Genomic DNA, 23,921 nt, shown 5'->3' with positions numbered 1-23,921 from the left:
AAAATGCCAAGTCATCTGCAGGGTGCATTGCAGAAAAAAAGCATTCCTTGCCAAGGTCTGTATTAAACACTTTTATTATACGCACACACAATCAAAATATACATACAAGTAAACATTGGGATCATAAAATAATTGTACGCAAGTAAAAAATAAATTTTTTAAAGTTTCATTATATCACAGATGGCCAAAAAAATATTGATTAAATATTCCGACCTCGAATTTTTTTTTGTTCATCTTGCACATACCGGTCATAAAACGGGATTGTTTTCTCTCACAAAATCTCACATTGTTCCTCCGGCAAATCTTCACGGTTGACCGGGCATGTTCCAGATATGACTAAACAGTCCGTGTGGACAAATATTCAAGGTGAAGATCGATGGCAAATGTCTGCAGCCTTCACTTCTGGTAACGGGGAACCGTGTGTTGTTCCAACTCATCTGAATGCATTTAGGGTTAGAGCAGTAGCCTTAATCCTCACCCAAGTCTAAACGGGCAAATCCAAGTAGCATGTTGTGGGAAAAAAGGGGCTTTATCGGATTCCACTAAATTAAACTTGCACTTAAAAGGTGCGTTTGAGTTAAATCAACAAGTACTGTGGCCTGACTGATCACCATCTCTCAACAAAGCCAGTCCTTTTCTATTCCACTGGCTGTTTACCTTGCACAATCAAGACTACACGTGTAGATGTTCTTTTCTTTGGCTCACCGCAAATTCCCCTTGGAAATATTGACACTGGGGATGACTGTGTGTACTCAGACACCGACTCACGCCAATAATGAGGCAAAACTAAATCAACAACTTGCATAGGGCTATCCCCTGCATGCTCATGTCGCGACAAGCTCGGGAGGAACTTTTTTTATTTTACCACGTCAGGCCCACCGCGCTACAAAGCTCTTTTTTTTTAAGTGACCTGGCCACAAATGACTGCTCAGCAAAGTGGCTTATGTGCACATTTGTAGCAACCAAAAACTCTATATGTGGAGGAAAATTGGAGGGCCCAGACAAAAAAATCCAAATGACCACAGGGAGAACATACCAACTCGAAATATATACAGCAGGCGCCAGGGTCAGGATCGAACCCACGACCTCCTGAATACCAGGGCGAGGTAGTTAACGTCTCGCCACCATGGCACCCCGAACGAACGCGCACACGACGTCAGCGATGGATCACACGTGCCGTAGGTCGCCCTCCAGCCCGTAAATCTTCGCCTTCAACCGGTGGAGCTCCCCCTGGATCTTGCGCGTGCGAGTGTTGGAATCCCTCACCTCGTGCAGGATAGCCAGGTCCTGATTGGGTCCGACACCCAGGGTAACCTGCGGCCAGACAGGCAAGTTCCCACAGGTAAGGCAGGATGTAAACTCCTACCCCTTATGTTACAGCCTTTGAAGTATTATTAGATGCGTGCACGCGTTATATCGAATAAAGTAAAAAGAAAAAAGTCCATATTTCATAACTTCTGCTGCTTGTGTATTAACAAACGTGTATAAATGAGGTAGGCATATTCATGCACAGCTTTTTACACAAAAATGTTGAAAATATATTTTAATTAATATATATTTATTAATGAAGCAGCAATTAAAATACATTATGCGAACTATTCACACGTTTATTTGTACGTGTGTGAACTGTGATTCATGCAGCGTATATGCAAATGTCAATTTGCATGAATGACACTAAATTACACGAGAAGACAATACAAGCGGGACAGAAAATACGAGATAATAAGCCTCAAATCAAACCGCGAACATGAATCGGAAAAATGTATTGAATCGCTGAGAGGGATGCGGATTGTTATATTCTTAGATTACACACAAAGATCCTCCGTAAAGCCTTAACAGATTGTTGGGGGAAGTGCTGTTAGCGAGCACCTATGAATGCCGGAACGGCACACGAAGACGTGGGTGGCCAACACCACGCCCGACTGCCTTTGTCTCCCTAGTGGTGATGTTTACACACCACACCAGGTACTCATTTCAGGCCGAGTCGACCTAGGGAAGGCCCAGAACTGGTTAAAATAATTGTCACTCGTGTTGGCCGTGAGCGGGAATCAAACTCGGGTGGCCGGGTTCATAGCGCAGCGCGATAACCGCTACACTACCCGCTCCCCACGAGCCTTGTCAACAAAGATCCCCCGTAAAGCCTTAACAGACTGTAGGGACAAGTGCTGTTTGCGAGCACCTATGAAGGCCAGAATGGTACATGAGGGGGTGGGTGGCCAGCACCACGCCCGACCGCCTTTGTCTCCCCAGTGGCGATGTTTACACACCGCACCAGGTACTCATTTCAGGCTGAGTCGACCTAGGGGAGGCCGTGAGCAGGACTTGAACCCGGGTCACCAGGTTCATAGCGCAGCGCGCTAACCGCTACACTACCGCTCCCCCTCAACAAAGACACACTTGGACACACAAACATGCGTAGACTAATTGACACAATGCCTAGTTTACACACACACTAAGACACAAGGCACACAAAAGCATGGGTACACTTAATGCCTACTTTCCACAGACACACGACAACACACAGGCATAGCAACATGCGTAGACTAATTGATGCACAGACAACGTGGGACGCGGAAACACGTATGCATTGACACTTAAAGACGTAAACTACGATGCCAAAGTCACCCTGAAGAGCTGTTTCTCCACGTCCTTGAGACGCTGCCGAAGCAGCTTTATGTCATTTTTGAAACCTTCCACCTCCATCGCCCTCCTCTTCTCCAGCGCCTCGTAGCGCTGCGTCACCATGCGCAACCGCTTCCCCATCTTGTTGGAGCGATCCTGCCGGCGCGGAGAGGAGGGATGACCCGTAAATTAAGAGGAGGGCGCGTGCCGCTTCATATCAGGAGGATGGTTTTGGGGAGGCCATGCTGTGCGGACCCAACACCGCAGGAACAGGACAACCCTCAATCGAAGAGTGGGGAACCTACGGCATGCAACTTATTTTCACGTGGCCCGTGGACACGTCCACTTCGAATTCCTGTGTGTTGTTTGAAACTTGTGGTTTTATGAGCCTGCACTGTTATTCTGTTACGATGGGGTTTTTTTCATAATTTACAGATTTTATCACTTCGAAGTAGCCTGCAAAACAACATGATTTATCCATCAGTGAAAGCATCTTAACTGCAATCATCGGATACTGGAGGGGAATATTTCCAATCTGGCAGCTCTGTTTTATTTTATCACAGTCAGTCACTTATCACTGTTATGGCTTCTTTGAAGTGACAGAAGTGACTGAGGTATGTCTATATATATAATATAGATGGGGAATATTTCCAATCTGGCAAAACAGCAGAAAACGTACTATATTTGTGTTTACAACATTGGGGTGTCATAAAACATAAGCTTGAGACCCACTGTGCTAAGTACCCACCATGTGGTTGGATTGAAGGCGCAATGCAGAAAGCAAGCATCACTTACATTGTAAAAACATGTTCTTGGAAAAGTGCATTCACAAATCGACACTTTCGACACGCAATTTAAGACACGTAACTGACAATTTTAAAAACACATGGTGCACCATTATATAAGAGTTCAGATCTTCGTCAGATACTTAAAAAAACACAATCAAATTACCGGGTGAGCGTGTGCTCATGGCCCCTGAGTAATGCCACTCCCGTACGTGTTAATACGGTGTTGTCAACATGGTGACATCACTGATGTCTGTCAGACAAGCCAGGTCACATCGCCTCGGTAAGTATTTACAAGGGCTTTTCGATGTTTGGATTGTCTTCCTGTAAGAACCAAATTAACAATATCTGTTCCTATCAATAGTGTATCAGTATAATTGGGTCTATTAAAAGCACATGTTTCATTATTGATTACATTTGTGTTTTTTTTGCTCACTATACATGCATCGAATCATGTTAAAAATAACAAGATCATTTTAAAATAATGCTTACTCTATTAACTCTAAAATGTTCTCTTCCATCTCGAACTTTAGGTTAATAGTGGGAACGAACAACGCAGATAAAACGAGAAAGTAGAAAGAAAACACCAAACGAAACAGATGAGATGGAATAAACAAGACAAACGAAATCGTATGCTTGACTGAAAACTCTGAACCCTGACTATTCACAGAATCGACTTGGGGGAAGAGGGGACTAAGCTCCATGCCTTAGGAATCAATGCCACCTACTGGGGCAAAGGTTAAATTACAATTCATTATACATTTTCAAAACATTTATTTCCTTTGATATAATTTTTCCAAATATTCACGTCGTTCAACATGCAAGAGAGAGATAATATTTCCGCATGGATTTTGGTCATTGTTATATATATATATAAAAGGGAAATTTGTGAATATGTGTGTCTGTTCGAAATTTTTTGCATACTTCCCAACATGCAACAAACTTGAAATTTGGCATATGGGTAGCTTCCAGACTGTACACAATGCAAAAAGTATAAAAATAGACTTTTGTATTTTGGGGGGGGGGGGGGGCGCAATAATGGATATATTTTACACGGCAAGTGAACGGTGACACCACATCTGTGATGTCACCCGCACGCAGCAGCGTCACGCAGTGTGCCTGCTGACGTCATGCATCCCCCCCCACCCTCCGCGTAGGCCGTGTATTAATCCAAGACAAGAATCCATGTCTTCGGCGAAGCCGGGTAGTAAAGCTAGTTCTATATATGAACATTCAGGTTGGAAATTAAATGCCTGGGCAGTCCATCACACGTATTTATCTGATCAAAATCTATTTGAGAATGTATGCATTTTATCTAGTACATTTAGGATAATGGAACAAACCAAACTTTACAACAGCCAAAAAAAAACAACCAACACAAATGAGGTGAAAAATAATCAGTTGTTGAATACAATGGCAGCCCAAAGTTGTGGTAATTTGTAAATCACTAACGGGGAGTGGGTAGGGGTTTTGATCATTCATCATCATAAGCCATGATCAACCTACTGCTGGATTGGATTAAGGCTTCCCCAAGCTGTTGCAAATCTCTCACGATCCTGTGGTATTAAAATCCACCTAGCACTTGTACACAAAGACATGTTGTTACGAATCGTTACATGACACGCTTTCTATTATTTAGCCAACAGTACCTTGAATATTTCCTTGCCGACATCTCCCTCTTCGCGGATGCGCGACAACTCATCTTCCAGGGAGACGCACTGCTCACGGAACATCTCAGCCAGACGGTGCGCTTGCTTCAACTCCTCTTGCAGGCCCTGCCAGGCACAACGAGGGATGTAAGCATGCAGGAAAACACGTTTGAACGCACGTGTGCATGCACGCACTCTTACAAATCTACTCGCCGTTCTACAACTGCACACATTATCTTGAACTTTTTGCAGCCGATTGGCCTTTTGGCCAATAAATTATTCGTGCTTATGTTAACCAGGGTCCCCCATCATTTAGAGGGAGTGCTCTTACCAATACAATCTGGTAAATCAACAGGATTTGTTTATCAAACCTGACTCATGATGAGACCTGGAAGGACAAATGCAGTCCGTAAAATGTCAGCGTCAACAATTGAATATAAATCTAGAATGTCAATAAGTCATAATTCATTAATTTCTTTATTATTACAAGTGTTTACTCAGAAAAGCCTCACTAGGCCTCATGACTCCTTTTCAGGAGGATCCTGCCACGTTATCGTAGTAGGAATCTATTATTGCAATGTAGATTCTACATGAGTATTTGATCATGGAAATATTTACTATTTAGTTCAGCACACACAAATATATATTTTAAAGGCTCGAGTCTAAGCCAGGTCCAAAACAGCCATCCCCTGTTTAGTTTGCCGTCTATATTAGTATGTCAAACACATTCGTATTTATCAAGTCCATTAGGATTAGATAAATAGAGGTCACAGACATTTGACTGCCTAATTGGTTTTTGGAACACAACCTATACGGTGACATTTCAACACTATTATCGCCAATGATTAATGTTATGTGATCCTGCTTTACCAACCATATTTAAGTGGGTAAGATGTCATCCTTAAAAAAAGTGTAAGCCCTTTGTCAATCCACTGCCAGATGAGGGCTTTCCTATCATGCCGGATCCGTCGTGGGGGTTTGTTTGACCATACTTCACCACAATGATCAGATCAGATACAACACTCCGCTGATGTTGTAGCCATGGCTGGAAATCAAATTCAGGTCGCTGGGACAATGGCAATGTGTGCGAACCAATGCGGCACCCCGCTGTACCCCACGTCATCCTTCACGATAACAAAATACATATTTTAGGCGCTCCTTGTTATAGCCACAACAGGTTTAAAATAGAAATGATACACAATACACCCTTGAGTCAATCCACTCTGGAAGATGACCTCCCCACGCCGTGCGGGTTACAGACTATATACTTCACCACGTTGGTCAGTGCTGGTTTGGTGAAAGCGGGCAGCATGCATGTGGAGGCAGAGAAGCGCAATGCAGCAACGCATTTTTCCACACCGCTCCTTGATTGATGCCCGAAACGTAACCCAACGAGCAACCACAATACCAAATTAAGGTGTGTAGCCATAATAAAGGTTTCGCATTATGTTGATTAACTGTGAATAACCCAACCAATAGGGGCTGCATCTTCTCAAATTAACATTATCCATTGTAATTTATATGACCAAATTAACCCCACCCCCCTTTGGTCTTCGCACCTTAAAGGCTCACATTGATGACATCCCCTTAACACCCCTATTTAAGACCGAAACAAGACTGCTTCACATTTCTGGCTATCGCCTGATTAGGCTGATTGTAATCACCAATGAAACGTCACTCAAATTGTAAATGTGGGTTTACTCTCCAACACACCGGTGTCGTGAACTAGTAACTAATTGGCACGTTTTGTTTACATAACAAACCTTACTAATTGGCCGTGTCAGGTGGTGGCAGGTTTAACCACACATTTATATTTACGCGATCTAACCCCAAAAAAAACCTTTATTATGGATATTGGTTGCAAAAGCCTACGTGTTAAGGTGTGTATCGAACGGGCAGTACCATTAACCTGTCAAACCCTTTTCGAAATATCTTTCACCTTAAACTCATCGCCCTGCTGTGCCCTACGCTGCCGCTCAGACGGGGGAGTGAAGATGTCAGGAGGCCCATCCTCTTCGGTGCCCTGGCCACGGGACAGACGGTCCCGGCACGCGTCGAGCTCCTGCAGCAGCTGGTCCTTCTCCGCCATCCAGCGCTTCTCGTTGGCTCGTCCCTCGTACTTCATCTGCAGGAAGTCCCGCGTGCTCTCGTACAGCAGCGAGTGTGTCTCTTGTAGCCTAGGTTGGAGATAAAAGATGTTGATGCATTGATCCGAGGATTTTCAATTGATTAAGTGACTTTAAAGAGTGCTGAGTGTACACGATATAACCCTGGTACTCATGTGCAATATATTTTTTTACTGAATCTTCCCCAGATGACAGATTTATCACATGACCAAAGGTGGTGGTGCACTTGAATTTCTGCATCTGAGAAGAGCAGCAAGCCATAATTGTATTGTCAACAGAGGCTGTAAGGACAAGTGAAATGTATTGAAAATTGAAGCTGCAATAGGATGATAAAGATGTGCGAATCATTCCAATTTGTACAAAATGGTAGAATAATTTCAAAGAGGATGTGAACAAATATGCAATGACGGTGAGGATGATAACAGTCCATGCTTCAACTCCAGCCAACGCCATTGGTATCAAAAAGGTTGACTTTGAATGAAGCCAGACATTCGTTGATAACATTGGGACTGTTGAAAAACGGACTGTTGCTCAGAGAAAAAAATGCGTTGCTACCCAACCACCGAGTCTGATCTCCCACTCGATGGTCAACAGGTACAAAATCGTGGGACATCATTTGGCTGTCTCATTGGCAGTACATTTTACTTTTCCGTCAGGGCGTTGATCTTTTCCTGATCGCGGCGTTGCTGGACTTGCATCTCCTCCACGCGAATTCGACGATCCTCCAGGAGGGACTCCACCTGCTCCTTGGCAAGCTTCGTCTGTTCCTCCAGCTGAGCCTGAAGCGCTTTCACCTGCAGGGCACACGCCATGCCAACTACATGTTTATCAACAGTGGCACGGACACACAATTACGAGATCGATCTTTAAAAAAATACTTTAAATATAAAATATTATAATTTTCCATGCCGTTTCTCAATGTCACGTTTCAATTCGTTTGTCATTTTCCCGAATGTTATCCCAATTGTGTTTTTCGGCATCACATTATATGGCGAAGAATATGTTCCTAAAATCTGTCAGAGCAGCGTTTCATGCATTGTTAGAGAAAGACCCGCAGAAGAAGATATCAAATTTCGATTTAAAGCTTTCGTGACTGCAGGGATTCATCGTCTTGGTTCTTTCGGTAAAGTCACGTAGAAGGGAAATAATAAAATAATAAAAATAAAACATGTCTCCCTGACAGACCTGGTCTTCACCTGAGGACGGCTGCTTGCGTTGTGGCCGAAACGTCGTGAGAATTATTTTATCATGTTTTATTTTTTTTATTTTATTATTTCCCTTCTACGTGACTTTACCGAAAGAACCAAGAAGAAGATATCAAATAACTATTTCTGAGACTTCTTCTAGTGACATCTTATCCTCATTTGGGGGACAGCACTTTTCTACATGTCCTGCTACAGAGAAATGTTCCTCATATGAGTGAAGCCTATAATTTAAACAGTAAAGTAAAACATAATATTTTATATAAATGTGTTATTATGCAATCATTGGTGATCAGAATTAAATCATCAATTTGGATTTGAACCCAGGTTTTCGGCAGTGCCAACTTAATACTATTGACTTCTGAGCCACCAAACGAACTTTTGTGACTCATATTAATAATGACACTGGCTTTTGTACAATTACCACACAATCTTATTTGATAGTGTGTGTGTGCGCACGCTCAATGGATATACAGCAGTGCATCTCAGTCAATACCTGCAGAACGAGCGTCTGCTTGTCTCTTTGGTAGCGCTCGGGGGTTGTTGGACTGTCTGCACCGTTCGTTGGTTTCCCACTTGGCCTTTTATTTCCTGAATGTTAAACAGGACACGGCATGGTTAACGAAGCTGCGAATTAGTAACTGTGATGTAATCTAAATAGGGAGCCCTATCTATCATATTGCATAATATTCGATATCATATAACTTATATCCCTTTCTAAATCCATTATTAAATTAACACCATCACCATGTTACGTCTGCCATCGGGGTTATTTGACCATACTTTACCACGCTGCTCTGTGCGGGTCGGCACAAGGGGGGCTGGGACCAATTCAGATATCACTCGCACCGACGTTAAATCGGGTGGGAATCGAATATAGGTTATCAAATTGTATGCATGTTGAACTTCGTTCGCACCGTACGTATCCAACAGTGCTAATCGCAGGTGCAGGGGAAGGACAATCGGAGTTGCGGGAGAAACCACTGCATCAAGCCCTACACTCCTCATTGCGAATGTTAATCAAAATCATGTGAAGTTATGTGAAGGCCTGATTAAATTTACCTGATTTGCCCTGAGGTCGGTTTTCCTTGGCACTGAGTGGGTGACTCGATTTGGTTGATTTTTGTGGGATAATAACCTGAAACACAACCACAAAAATATGATCAAAATTTAATAATTTAGCAAGACAAATTGTATACTATAATTACAGCATGACCATGTACATCCAATTCAATATTAGGCTTTATATAGTACAACCTAAACATGGTTTGTATGTTGCCAGTAGTATATGTAAATGTAGCAATTATCATGTGATAACATAACATAGTAGCTAACACTAAAACCTTGCGAGTGTAATTAAACAAGTGCTTAAACCATTCTTTAGTCTTCTGTACAAATAATAGCGACATACCTGTACGTATGGAATTTCTACATCATATTGGCTATTCATAAGCAAGCATTGGCACGACACGTTGTTAGAAGCGATGATGGCTGATGGTCGCGACCAATGGTGGAGTGAAAGCGAAAGGAAGCAACACGCCTGACAGAACGTCCACCAGAGAGATGCGGCCAAGCAACAGCTCAGATGAACTGATTACATCCCAGGATAGTGCCGGACGACCAATGCTTGGGGGAGGCATTTATCTAGCAGCGGATTGATCGTGGCTGGCAATGATGATTCAATTGTACTCTTGCGTACAGCAATATGTTCAGGAGCTAAATGGCAATGTTGAGGTCTGCTCGCCACCAGAAGGCTTCAGGTAGAGTAATCGAGTAGTTTTGCTATTCCTCTTCCATTGGAGCGCAGGCTACGGTGGTCTATGATGTGGTCCATAGTTTGGGTTCCTTGGCCACGGTCGGATTGTGGCTTCTCTTAAATTTTCCATTCACGATGGAGATGCGCTCATCGCCCTGTTCATATTCTGGTGCAGTTGATGGTGCACCATTGCCTTCGAGGAATGTCAAAGCCAGGAGGTGCAATGTTTGTGTGATAATGATGAGAGAAAACGAACATTGCCATCACTACATTTTGGTGGGTGGTTAGTTTATTATAAGTGACCTTTAACAGGGTTTAATGAGTCACCTTGTGAGGAGGCTCTTTGTAGAAGTAGGTGACCTCCCCTGTATCAGGACCCACCAGGGCGAGAAGATGCTGAATTTTTTTACGATCTTCCAACTCGCTATACAAAAACAAGAAAATACATTAGACCACATCATCTTAGTAATCTCCGTAAAAATGTCAATATTCAAGATTTTTATTGCATCATAATTTTAACAGAGCTCACCAGGGTGAATACTATACTTCTACAAGCTATGGCAGCAGACTACGTAGTCAACCGTCCTAATGAGTGGTACGGGGGGGGGGAAGGAAAGCAAACTAAAACTAGGCTCGGCCAAGTACATCTATGCTACAAGAGGAAAAGATGTCTGTTAACGCGTGTGGGTCGGAGGTGCGTATGTCTGGCAGTTTGCGTCCCTCGCCAGCGGTTCACCGTATTTTGAGGCGGTCGTTCTCCGAGTAGAGCCGAAGCACATGCTCTCGCTCCTGGAAGAGGTAAACCTGCATGTCGCTCAGCGCCTTCTGCAGCTCGGCAATCTCTTCCTCGCGCTGCCGCATCTCCCACTGCAGCTTGTGCTGAACATGACAATGACAACACAAAAATATGATTATGCTCTTCATGCACACAAGAAAGCCTCACTGACTGAGTGTTCAGACTCTTTTTCAGGTTGATTCTCAATTGGGATGTTTGGCCAATTCCAATGATGAGCGTTTGGCCTCGTGTATGCATGTGCGGCCGGAGGGAACCAGAGCACAGTAGGCTGCATACGATGCGAAATAAGTTCAACATACATACAGAAAAAACCCACAAGGGGGTAACACTTCAAGCTCTGTGCAAATGGGTTAAAAAAAACATTGATGCACTACCATATCCTGGTCACTCTGCAGCCCAAGTCTAATTACACCAAGTGTTTCCAGGTAGTCTCTCATACAAGGACTAAACCAGGCTCCGTTTTGCTTAGCTTCCTAGATGTGATGAGTTTGTGGCCGATTCGTGGCGAATAACATGTGATGAATGACATTCGTTTAAACCCATTTGCAGAACATAAAATTGTGTGTAGAGTGTAAGCAATGATGCCGAGTGACTTGACTTCATTGGTGGGAATGTGATGTCATCTTATAAAGTTTTTCACCGACACAACAGAATGCACCACTGTGAGAGGTCCAAAGTATAGATTTTTTGTGTTGTGACATGATACTGACAGCTCAGCTGGAATTGAATGTAAATGGAAAAATCATTCTTCGCCACTGAGTGATGGCAGCATCTCTATTCCATAGAAGCCTAGGGTTTTGCAAAGAAGCAAAAGGACACATACATGAAATCATGGGACAAACCAAGGTGTTATCGTGTGCATCTACACACAACACTGCTCCTGGTGTTTTCAAGGCAATTATATTACCAATGAAAAAAAGACCCAAAGATATGCCTGACAGCATGTGTGATTATAAGAGGATTGTAATTCATACACGTACATATGCCAGAAGGTTCTCATAAAAATGTTCTGAACGCAGCCAAGTGTAGCAGCCTGTGTTACAACCCTATCGATGCAACACATGAAATGCAAACTTGCATACTCTGTAGAAATCATAACAGATGGACCTATTCTGGTCCTTTCATCTTAGATAAAATCCATCCATCCATGCAATAAACGCACCCACACATCTAACCATGCCGAAAGTACTTGTGAACCCTAAAGATTTAAGCGGTAATGTGATGACTTGTAAACCAATTTACTGCAAAACAATTTCCAAAGCTAAAAATACTGCTTCATACATTTAATAAAAAACATTTTAATGCAATTTTTGCGATGAAAATCAATAGAAGGTAAAACGGTTGCAAAAAAATGTACAGCCTACGACTCATATCTGACTAGATGGAGACTAAGGTATAGGCAGAAAGGTGAAAAGGTCTGATATCTATCCCATATTGACAGTTAAACCACGTACAAATAGGTTACTGGATAAAAATAAGCTGCTCTAAATGAATGCAAATCCTTAATTGTGTTTTCAAAGCAAATGTACACGAGATTAAAAATATATGATTGTATGTGAAAAGGTGGAATTTTGAGAGTTGCACCATGCACAAATAATGCACTGCATGCAAGCAGTTAAATGGACAGGGCGGATGAATATGCGATGGTATGGTTTGCAAGGTAGTGCTTCTGCGTTGGCTTGGGCTTAATAATGTCATTTTCTATCATTTCTATGATGATGACAATGATGCTAGAAAATGGCAGTTTACAATATGCACAAATACTGCACTGGAAGAGAGTTGTATCATTAGGACAGATACGTGACGATCGCACGTGTGACGTTTACACTGTGTGCGTGTTGGCCTGCGTTAACGCTGCATCCACCCCCCTCCCCCCCATTCAAATTGCTAGAAACCTGGTCTTCGTAGGTCCCCTTGTAGGCGTCAAGCCGCTTCAGCATGTCCTCATGCTCGCCATCGAACTCGGCGATCTTCTTGCGGTAGTACTCGAGCAGCTCGCGGGACGGACGCAGGAACGCCAGCCGCTCGTTGATTGGAGGAATGGGCGGCGACTCGCGCAAGCTGCCCGCACTGCGCATTCCGCCTAATGCCGGGGACCTGTTTGCAAGAGTGTGGGCCATGGAAATGGGCAAGCAGCCTGCCAGCACGACTCCATTCCAGGTGGGGGATACAGCCCCAAGTCGTTGCTTTGCAGTTCATAACTTTTACCAAGCGGTACCGCGATAAGGGAATACAACAATATATAATATAAGGTCCACGATAACAGCATCGTTTGATTTAGCAAAATATTCAAAATGTAAAATATACAGCACAGGTACAGTGTATGGCAGTATAATATTCACTGTTGAATTGTACTATTCTACAACTGCTACGCTACCCGCCTTCACCAAACTGCACAGACAAGCGTGAAGAATGGGTAAATAGCCATGATGGCCTGCACATGTACAATATACCTTGATAGTAAGCCTATCAAGTGGACTGTTGACTGCATGAAAAATATTATTTTGGACACAGGCACATACCTGTCTAAACTGATTCACTAAATGTGGGCTGTAAACTTTTTGGAAATGACGCATATTACTTATTACAAGAATAAAAAGCCATCAATATTACAATTCTCTTCACAATTTACAATGTAACTTTTACCATATTTTATAATCATAACTCACTGGGAGTCAGTACCATTCATTGGTCATTAATTGATGAAGAACATTCTTACAAGTACCAGCTGTTCATTAATCCAAAGGCTCTCATTTGCAAGTGGGAGGGCCCTTACAGTGTGTAATGGGTTTACCATAGTCCGAATTAGAACAGTAATTCTAATTTATCTGGTTTACCTTTATTAATGAGGTTAAAGCTTATTAAGAAAAATTGAACACATGCAATATTTACCACCTCGTAGCCTTGTCTGGGGAAGACCTCACCCTACTTGTACTTGCCGAGGCCATTCTGTAAAATCAGAGCAAAAACATGTTGACATTATGTGATCCAATATTAACCAGAAATCTTAGCACGTAAGTTATTGCACATGTAAAGCCAGCCACAAGGGAAATATGTACAATTAAATAGTTCAGGGACCATGGAACAAATGTACACTGCAACTTAAACCGCCAAAAACCATCAGAGCCCTCGGAGCTCATTTGCGTATGCACACAGCAATGACGCTTTTAAGCAGCATAGATGGGCATGCTCAGTCCTCAAGGGCAGTCGGAGGTGGCCAGGTGGCACAGAGAGCTAAGACAATGTTAGAGTACCAAGCCGGTATTGCGGAGATCTTGGGTTTTAAACCAAGGCCGCCACTTGTGAGCAAACCGACTTATTCAAAATGTATCCTGTAGTCGGCTCTGTCACCAATGAGGTCACAGAAAACCCATCATATAAATTTGTTTCACGTTTGGCAAATATTAGCGCTGAGAATAAAAATTAAATATGTTTGATTGACATGTGATACACACTCTTTGCTCGGCATATAAAAATGTATGCTTTTAGTGTCAATAAACAGGCATATTAAAGTGATCTCAGTAGTTCTGTGGCATCTCTTTTGGGGTTATTTTTTTGACAGATTCATGCAATGCATGCTCCAGAGTCCCGAATGTAAAGTTTTGTCTCATGGAATGATGCCAAGATCACAATAATATATTTGAAAAGAAATGTGGGAGGCAAAGTCTTGATCAACCAATTTTCCCCACGAAAATCTGCATATGCATATAACATTGCATGCATATACATTAAGAAAAACTTTTTCAGATAAGGTCTGTTCGAAGTAAATTCTAAATAAATATATATACACTACTTGATCAGCAGTTTATGTTCTGAAAACCAGTTAAAATAATACAAGTGCAGTCGTAATAAGCCACTGCATTTAAGACACAAGTGAAGAACATTTGTTAAAATATTAAATTCAGTGATCATTAAATTGCAATTATCTACGCAGCAAAGGCCTTGCCAACAATCATATGCTGGTCCCTGCATTGCAATACAGTATGACAATTCCCTTTGTATTGGAATTTAGGAGGAAACCAAAGTATGCGGAGAAAACCCAAACAAGAAGGCAAAAAAAAATCTACTTCTGTACGCACTGCCATTTCCTGGCCACCTTGAAACTCAAATCTACAACGCCTGGGTATTCCCAGGCACTCAGTCTCATCCAACCTTTACTGCAGCCTTGCAACCCTTTGGTTCTCAATAGACAAAACATGTATTTAATGTTGACAAGTACAGTACATAGGTTTAATGAAACAAAGTAGTTGTACTTACGTGCCCATGCTTAATTTGTGTTTCGACGATTTACCTTCTAAAAAAATCTGACATGTCTCGCACCCCAGGTTAAGAAACACTGATCAAAGTGTAGTGACGTATATTGGATCACTACGGCGTTTAGCGCCAGCTACTGAGAGAAGAGTGCAACTGTGCGTGTTAGAGCCTCTCTCTGGCACCAGAGTATGTATGGCATGGAAGGGGGCCCTAGGGGCCATGGTTCTGGTGGCAGTCAGAGAGAGGGCAGTTGAGGACGTGACAGTCTAGGTCAGGGGTCGGCAACCAAAATAACAAGAAGAGCCATTTCTTTCCAATTCGGTACAAAATTCAGTATTTCAAGAGCCGCAATGCATCTGAGTACATACTGTACATACGTACATATCGTCAAGAAGCAGCCCGTAAAGAGCCGCATGCGGCTCCGGAGCCGTACGTTGCCGACCCCTGGTCTAGGTGAACCCGAGAGGGTACGTGACCAGAACAGGATGATGAGGGGAGCCAAAAGGTGGCGAGAGGGACACGTGATGTATCGCCCAGAACCTTCTAGTAGGATCTAGAAGGGGGCGTGGCCGAGGGCGGAGCCAGGCCATGCTCAGGAGCATAAAAGGGAGGTCCCGAGAGCCGATCGAGGCTGTCTGTTGGAATGGAACCCGTCGGTGCTACGTCTCTTCGATCCTTGGTCTTTACGCTCGGCATCGTGGGTCAGGAAGTGTGTTACGGACTGACCCGGTTATGTAGTTACCCCGTTGTGGTCTAGTTACCCCGTTGTGGTCTAGTTACCCCGTTGTGGTCTAGTTAAACGTACACTGGTTATGTAGTTACCCTGTTGAGAATAAAGGTGTTGCCTCCAAGTTCAAGTGTATGCTTCCGTGGAACCCACTACATAAGTACTAACAATGCTCGTGACGTAACAAATCCTAGATCCACTCAATGTGATTAGGTCATAGCTTTGGGTCCCGTTGTCATGATATAAGTATGGCTAACGTTAACGCTTTTGCCAGAATTAACTGGACAGCCACATTATTTATTCCCTTGTGGCACACGTGGAATTGGCAAACGTTATAAAATCGAAACCATCTGGAAGTGGATAGACAATGGCTGTTGCTGATCCATTTGTATCGAGTTCAACTGAGTCGCAGACGTACTCTTTAGAGGCAACACATTTATTGATACTAACACAAAGGGGTAACTTGCTCCTTTACCAGATAGTAACCTATGGTGGTGGACCACCAGGCTAACTATACTAATTACACTGGGAGTAGCGACAACGGACAGGACTCCAGCTTGGGTCCAGGTCCACATGTTGGTGACTCTCCTCTGACGTCATAGAACGCAGATTCTTCAGGATAACCACAGCAGCCGGTCCCTCTGGGGGACCCGGCTTATATCCTGTATGGTGTGGCTGGCCCCGCCCTTAGCCACGACCACCTTCGAGAACCTTCGAGCAGGATCTCGGCACTGACACGTGACCACCCCTAGCCCCCCACCATCTGCAGACTTTACCGGTGTTCTGCAATATTTTGCTGTCTTTTCTTGGATTTTCTGTTTGCACTTAGTCACATATTCACTTTAAGATGTTTTCTTGTTCAAGTTTTTTTTGTTGCGGTTGTACCCGATTCAAGAGCCGAATGGCTTACAGGGCTATACCTAATAAATGAACTTGAACCGGTCACGTGTCCTTCGGGGTCAACCAGAGTGCCATGGCCCTTAGTAACTAACCCCTATCCCATGGCCGGCACTCTCACACCCTATCATGTAGGGGTCGGCACTGCACGCAGAGCGTGGTGCCATTCGGCACTGCCAGTCAGTGCTGACCGAACCCCTCTAGGGGCAGTACTACACCCACATGTACGTGGTGCCCGCGATGTCAATACATCGCACGCCGTGCCTCTCTAGGGCGGCATTACCGTACACAGTGATATGTCACTAGACATTTAATTCAACTAAATTCTCACCTCTGCTGTGGCCGACTAACCACAGCGTAAATCCCGAATGCATTCCACACTAAGCATACACACGTATTAATCTCGCAGCGAATAGAGAATGATTGATGCTGATGATAATCGTGATGAATTATATCAAATTATAGTACAGTATTTATCTCCGCTGTCTCTGACTGAACACGTTAATTCTAAATACATTCCTGACATAACCATGCACATATACCTAACCACTCAACAGTCCGATGATGAATTGTATCACGTTAAATCTAGATTTGAAGTTTTCGTGACCGCAGGGATCCATACCTTTTGGTTCTTTCAGTAAAGTCACGTAGGTATAAAATAAAATAAATCACGACGTTTCGGGCGCAACACAAGCGTCCGTCATCAGGTGGGACAACCAGAGCAAGAAACAATTGCTGCTCTGCTTTAGTTGAGTGACCACCCCCGTTATTCTCTTAAGACGCAAGTGGCATTAACGTGCAGATAAAACACTTAACCCACCTGACGGTCGACCGAGCATTGATCATCATTGCTGCTGCTGCTACTAATGGTGGTGACGATGAGGTGAAATACATCCACACAACTCACCTCTGCTGCCTTGCGGCTGGCCGATCACCGCGTTAAGACTGCGGACCGTGAGCGCGCAAGAAATCCCGCCACAATTGGCGCCTTAACGAACTACGGGGCGTGTTCGCGTTACAAAATCTCGGCGGCTAATTTGTCTTTCACTCTTTCAAAACGAAACGTTCAGTGGCTAATGCAGCTCTCCAATCGTGGCAACGTCAACAGGGCGATTGGCAATTAACGCTAATTAATCGTCGGGACACGCGTGTGAGACACCCCGCGGCCTCCCACCACCAGCTGTTAACATCGGGCGCCCTATTTTAAAATAACCACACAACACTAACAGGGAGTCTTCTTGACGCGACGACGTTGTTGGTCATTGCGTGGGGGCCATTTTACGTAGGGATAGATCCCATTGGTTTGTATTGAGAGTCGCAGCCCTCCTACACTCCTACACCCCCCCCACCAACCGTCGCTTACCCGCTCACGTCGACTTTTCCCTTACCCAAGATGGCTCCCCCTTTTGTGTGTCGCCCGACCGCGTGATCGGCGGCGTCCAATCGGTGCGTTTGTGTTGTTTTTCAGTGGGGCGAGAACGCTACGGACTGCCGCGGAGGGTCAAAATTCCGCGTTTCGACCTTGGCTTGAGACAATTTATACCTTTTGCCAAGTTGTCCATGTGACGGGTCAATGTTTTGTGAAATTGTGACGAAATAATAAAGGAGATGTAATCTCAAGTACGCGCCCACACACCAAAATGCTGCGTTGTCTCCCCGATCCCAACCGTCAACATTTTTGTTCGTTAAAAATCGTGGACACGGCACGAGGCAATTTTTTTTATGGCCATTTACGTTTATCCACAAAAGGTGGCCCACGGATCGGTCATTTGCTGGCCCATCAAAACTCGGAAACTTGCCAACACGCGTTCGCCCCACGAAATTTCCACATCGGCCTCGCGATGGCCGTGGAATGGGCTCATGTAAACCCACAAATCGAATGTATAAACGTGATTTTAATTTTATTTATGCGCCGAATGGGTCACGAGTGCACGACCATTTTCGGGATATTGTCATTTGGTGGCCATTGTTCAGTCGCGTCTTGAAATTTCCATCGGCACTTGCCACAAAGGTCGGAAAAATATCATTTTAAGAGGGAAAAATTCAACAAGCAACGGTTTAAAATGGATTTACTAAAATAAGGATTAAAAAAAGCCACGAGGAACCGAAAAGGTGTATTTGGTCCCCACGGTTGGAGATGGGTGGCTCAAGATGTATTCATACGCCCACACTGAAACCTCGATTTTTTTTCTGCACACCCAAACACGCCAACACAACCTCACCAAAAAATAAATGCAATGCATAAAACCCAAACTGCGACCTTGCCTCGGCGGTTATCGCTCTAAATCGGGTGGCAAGCCGCTCGCATCGGGCGAGGACTTTTTTCTTTAAAAAAAAAAGCTTGAAGGGGGCACGCGTTCAATTTCGTAGAGCCGATAAGCGGCGCCGGTCGATCGCGTCCAATAGGGGGCGAGTATTACATCACGCGGTGGAAGCGCTATCCAATAAGAAACCAGCGCTGAGCCGGTGCGGGCTGGGATTAACAAAAGGCCGGCGCGGAGGGACACGCGCACATCGTCCGCGAGTGCGCGATGAGGCCGTGGTTGGGGAAGGCGATTTAAATGACTGTGGCCACGCTGGGCGGCCGCGCTTCTTTGTTTGTGGGACAATTTTTTTGAGATCAAATACCATTTGTAAAGAAAAAGTAAAGTAGTAGAGGACTTAAAAAACCAAGGGGCACCATAATAAACCATAAAACATCTAAAGCAATGGGCAGCAGCGGCGGAGAGGAGTTCGTGCCACCGCCGGAGTGCCCAGTTTTCCAACCGACGTGGGAGGAATTCGGGGACCCGCTGGCTTACATAGCAAAGATTCGCCCCATTGGCGAGAAGACGGGCATCTGTAAGATACGGCCGCCTCCGGTTGGTGCCCTCTACCCATCCACGTATTTTCTACATCTGTGTGTCTTCTATTAATCTCACGGAAACCGAGAGAAAAACAACCAAGCCCAGAGAAAAGACCACAAGTTTAAAGTCGGCTGGCTGTTGTGTGTCGTTTTGTTGGTTGGGTTTGGATTTTTTGCGTCGCCCTCTGCTTTGTAATGTTGTCGGCCGTGGCTCCGGGTTTTTTTGCGACTTTGTGGGATTTGTTTATTTTAATGGGGGGCCAATATGCCGCCCTCCAGCCCCAAAATCAGTAAGCGCGAGTGGCGATTTTCAGGCTTATTTTTGGCTCTTTAACTCTCAACATGGCGGGCGGGCGTGCGGACACTGGCACTTGGGGTCGCTGCTTGTGTGTGGTGGTGGCGTCTCGTTCGCATGATGGGCCACTTTCTGAGCGAAGTTTTCGCCAACTTTTGATGGCATCTCACCCGGGGTGAGGCGCTTTTTCTAAAATCCCACCCGGGGTCGCTCGGCGGCTCGGCGTTTAACTTTAAAAGCCACTTTTTGTGCGGCGTTGGGAGCCAGGCGAGCAGAGACAGCAATTTGCACAGGGAAGTTTATGGCAATGGTGGGGGTTGGTTTGGTGAGGGTCATTTACATCACTACCCGAGCAGTTGTCGACGCGCAATATACAGATATGATCCAGTGGGATTCTCGCTTGGGATGGTGGTGGATGATTTTGTGGCCGAAAGACGTAAATTTTCACGCCGAGAGGCCAAGTAATAGCGCACGCGCAAAATGAGACTGGGGAAAAAAATAGGGCCATTACTGCGGGGCGGACATACACGTAGGCTTATTGTCACATCCGTGACGGCGCTTGTCTTAATGAAATTATATCAACCCTGTCATTTTTATGAACTTGTTTGTGTTTTTAAGCTGTATTTTGCACCGCAAAAAGCCAGCCGATCCGATGTCTAAGGTAAAATTGCACTGTTTTGTGGCAGTATTTGGCTGTGCCAAAACGGAACAAAAGAAACAAAATATGTGGCACTTAAGAGACAACTGTTGAGCGTAACCGTAGATTAATACTGCGACTATAATTTGATATGAATGTGCTCGCCAGAGGTCATTTAAAACTAGTGTAAAGGATAGCATTTTGGCTCGCTCTTTGGCCAAACTACGTGTTGGTGTTTTTCCTTTTTCCCTGCCCACGTAATATTGTTTTAATGTCAGCTGTACAATCTGCATTTTATTCTTAAAGCCATTGTATTTACGAGGTGGTTTTCTAAGAATCGAAAATCGAGATATGATTTGATCCTTATTATTACTTTAATGTTTATGTGATGCAATTATTTAATGGTGAGCTTTTTTTGTTACAAGCTGATCTTTTTAAAATAACGTGTAGACACTTTCTTAGATATTTTTATAGTTACAGATGAAATTCGAGAGAAATGTGGATTGATCGAACGCCCCGTTTTTAGGTGGCATTTTTGCTTAACGTGGCTTATTGTGAGCCCTTTGCTGGCCAGCTGCTCGTGGAACAAAATGGCAGACATTTTGTTGGGTGTTGACGTATATATAGGGAGTATATATGAAGACAAGGGACAAAAAAAGCCATCTTGGTGGCTCAGACACCCATATATCATGTAAATCTAGACATTTCATAAGCGCTTAGGGTAATTATTTTATTCTTAAAGCGAAACTTCTCAACATAAACTATAGCACAGTAAAACAGTAGTTTTGACACATGGGCTGGGTTGCATATGTCATGAGTGCAGATCACTTTCATTTCTAAATAAAACAAATATAGTGGTTGGTTATTCTTGCATTATGGTATTGCTGCATGTCCTATTGGTGTTTCCTTAAGTAAAAGTTGGCAAACAACATGGATACTTTTTATGTCAACAACTCCATTATTTTTTTCTCCATTTATTGTAAATAATATGGTGCAGTATTGCATGATAACATATTGTCAATGAAAATGCACTTTGCAGAGTAACATAAATTACATATTTGGTAGAATAATAACAGTAATTACTAATTTGTTCAAAAGCTACAGTATATAGAATTGAAGCTGTGCAGTGGACATTTAAATACAATGTTTAAAGGCCCAACATTTCCACTTGCTGTACTAATGAGTTACTGCAGGATTATCTACTACTAGCCGAATTCAGTAAACAGATATGCAGTACTTTACACTGAATACAGTACTCGGGGAATTAGGCCCAGGAAGAAGACAATATTAATATACTAAATGTAACAATTACAATACAATTCAAACAAAATAGATAGTCAAATACCCAGGCACCAATTTATACAAAATGGTCAATTAAGCCAGTGATGATTATTTTTACGCTGTCCAGCATCTGCCCATCCTAAGCGTCGTGAACACTGAACCTCAGCCGCTTTTCGGCAGGGTCTTTGTTACTGTTAACGCGGCCTGGCTTGTCCACATCTTACTGGGAGAAGAGTAGAGGTGGGACAACATTAGAATACGATGGTTACGCATGTTCAATTATGGCATGGCAATTACCATGCAAATGTATTATCACCTACCGATTCCCACCATACGCCAAATTAGTCATTAAGATTTGTATCGGCGTGGGGCTCTAAGTGGCTTCGACTGAGTAACATGAATACAACTTGAGAAGGGAAAATTAAGTCACGTGTTTACCACGCTTTGTTTTCAATTGCACGTCACCTTTGAAACGGGGAAAAACAATGTTAACGCTACCCACGACGGCTTTGAATGGGAGGTGTACTTCTCAGTGCCTCCAGTGCCTCGTGACCCATTGTTAGTCACCATGGGTGGACTCTCGTGAAAAGAGTTGTCTAATCGGGAACAGATGTTTGGCACTAATTGGTTCTTGCCTGACATTACGTTGTTGTACCGTTTGAGTATTGTTGTCATCAGGACTCATAATTTCAAGAGCCACACGACAAAGATTCCTTTTCTTACAATATGGGCAGGATTTTTTGTCAACGTAATCGTGATACAGCTATAAATAGGCTACAGTGCAGGTACAACAACAACAATTTTTAAACCCGGTAAAATACCATTGCTTTTTTGCGAGTTACACAACAGCATGATTTAACCTGACCAAGAATTGTATTAACAACCTTTCATATTGGGGTGACATTTTGCATTTATAATATTCTGCAGTGCAGATATTAAATGTTTTTTTCTTAATATTCGTTGTAGTTATGGCTTATGTGCGCTTTGTTTTTCTTATTGAGTCTTTTTGTGTTCAGCGTTTCTCATGGCTTATTTTATAACCAAAATTGGCATGCAAATTTAACGCCATTGGTACGTAAACATTGTACCTTTTGTGGTTCCAGGAATATTGTATTAATAGCTCTATAGTATGTTTAAAGAAAGTAACCTATGTTGGTGTTTAAATGCATAGTGTATGTGACATGTTTATCTTCCCAAAATAATAAAAACTTGTTAATGTTTTCCAGGAGTGGCAGCCTCCGTTTGCTGTGGATGTTGATAATTTTCGTTTCACGCCAAGAATACAGAGATTGAATGAACTAGAGGTAAGCAAAATGGATTCATCGACAACATTAACCTTTGTTTTGTTCCACTTTAGTTTAATGATCGTAAATAAACTATGGCTGCCTGATGTGTCTTAATAGGCTGTATAACAATTCATAAGAGTTAATACTTAATTCTATGATGGTCAAAGACACCGAGCATGTCTGACTGTTTGCTTTAATTTCTAGCTGTAATTCCATTTTGTGTCCATGAAAACGGCCATCTCTTCTCCAAAGCCTCAATACAATGTTGTGTAATTGTGGCCGCGATTAATATATTTTATTTGTGGGTAGCCCTCAGTGTCACATTGACAGATGCTTGGCACAAGCCTTCATTTTCAGCGTAGCTTTAATGCATATTTTTATATTGTTGCTCAAGCACTGGACTGATGTTCGGATTTCCAATCTGTTTTCCTCTTGTGTCTCTGCTCAAGGCCCAAACGAGAGTGAAGCTCAACTTTCTGGATCAGATAGCAAAATTCTGGGAGCTACAAGGTTCTACTTTGAAGATTCCCATTTTGGAGCGAAAGCTGTTGGACCTCTACATGCTGAGCAAGGTGTTGTGGACAGACTTTTTTAAATTTCATACTCTTAAGCCCGCATTCTTGACGGTTGTTCATATTGTTAAGTTTGTATAAAAATATGCCGATGTCTCCATTGCCAACGAGCGTGGTGGAAGGCTTTGTTTTAACCAGTTGTGTCAAGATGTGTATTGAGGTCCTCGTGTTTTCAAGGGCATAAGGTGACA

The 23,921-nt window shown here is 43.4% G+C and overlaps 2 protein-coding genes across 8 annotated transcripts in view; one reads left to right on the top strand and one right to left on the bottom strand.

Moving 5' to 3' along the window:
• Window positions 1–56: 56 nt before the first annotated feature.
• CCDC77 (coiled-coil domain containing 77) lies at window positions 57–18,037 on the bottom strand. 3 transcript variants are annotated; one of them, XM_078609674.1, is made up of 12 exons: window positions 17,722–18,037; window positions 13,829–13,885; window positions 12,832–13,033; window positions 10,877–11,019; window positions 10,468–10,564; window positions 9,447–9,522; window positions 8,881–8,975; window positions 7,828–7,976; window positions 6,996–7,233; window positions 5,057–5,182; window positions 2,626–2,778; window positions 57–1,314 (listed from the first exon to the last, which is right to left on the bottom strand). In XM_078609674.1, the coding sequence occupies exons 2-12, from the start codon at window positions 13,882–13,884 to the stop codon at window positions 1,168–1,170; spliced, it is 1,482 nt and encodes a 493-aa protein (XP_078465800.1). In that variant the 5' UTR covers window position 13,885; window positions 17,722–18,037; the 3' UTR covers window positions 57–1,167. The 3 variants fall into 3 exon arrangements, with proteins under 3 accessions (XP_078465800.1, XP_078465799.1, XP_078465802.1); XM_078609673.1 differs by lacking the exon at window positions 17,722–18,037 and adding an exon at window positions 17,635–17,715; XM_078609676.1 differs by lacking the exon at window positions 17,722–18,037 and adding an exon at window positions 17,437–17,554.
• Window positions 18,038–19,284: 1,247 nt separating this feature from the next.
• LOC144729405 (lysine-specific demethylase 5D-like) overlaps window positions 19,285–23,921 on the top strand; it is a 36,600-nt gene continuing 31,963 nt past the window's right edge. For 4 of the 5 annotated variants that reach the window (XM_078609671.1, XM_078609670.1, XM_078609669.1 and 1 more), the window contains exons 1-3: window positions 19,285–19,675; window positions 23,099–23,176; window positions 23,608–23,730. In XM_078609671.1, the coding sequence (XP_078465797.1) occupies window positions 19,523–19,675; window positions 23,099–23,176; window positions 23,608–23,730 (354 nt within the window). In that variant the 5' untranslated portion in view covers window positions 19,285–19,522. Of the gene's footprint in view, window positions 19,676–23,098; window positions 23,177–23,607; window positions 23,731–23,921 lie in introns of those variants that run through there. The other variant, XM_078609672.1, reaches the window with a different exon arrangement.

Source organism: Lampetra planeri, chromosome 32 (assembly GCF_965212315.1).
Source record: "Lampetra planeri chromosome 32, kcLamPlan1.2.h2, whole genome shotgun sequence".
In the NCBI taxonomy this organism is placed as follows: domain Eukaryota; kingdom Metazoa; phylum Chordata; class Hyperoartia; order Petromyzontiformes; family Petromyzontidae; genus Lampetra; species Lampetra planeri.
Note: the sequence above shows the minus strand (reverse complement) of the source record. Positions and strands in the feature narration are given on the sequence as shown.

Bases quoted from the DNA above. Each gene is read 5' to 3' on its own strand.
- CCDC77 (XM_078609673.1), bottom strand. From the start codon at position 17,708: ATGTATTTCACCTCATCGTCACCACCATTAGTAGCAGCAGCAGCAATG. The intron at 2,779-5,056 runs GTACTGTTGGCT...CCGCGCCGGCAG, and splicing joins TCGGCAAGGAAATATTCAAG to GATCGCTCCAACAAGATGGG. The intron at 1,315-2,625 runs GTGACTTTGGCA...GTCTGGCCGCAG, and splicing joins TGGAGAAACAGCTCTTCAGG to GTTACCCTGGGTGTCGGACC.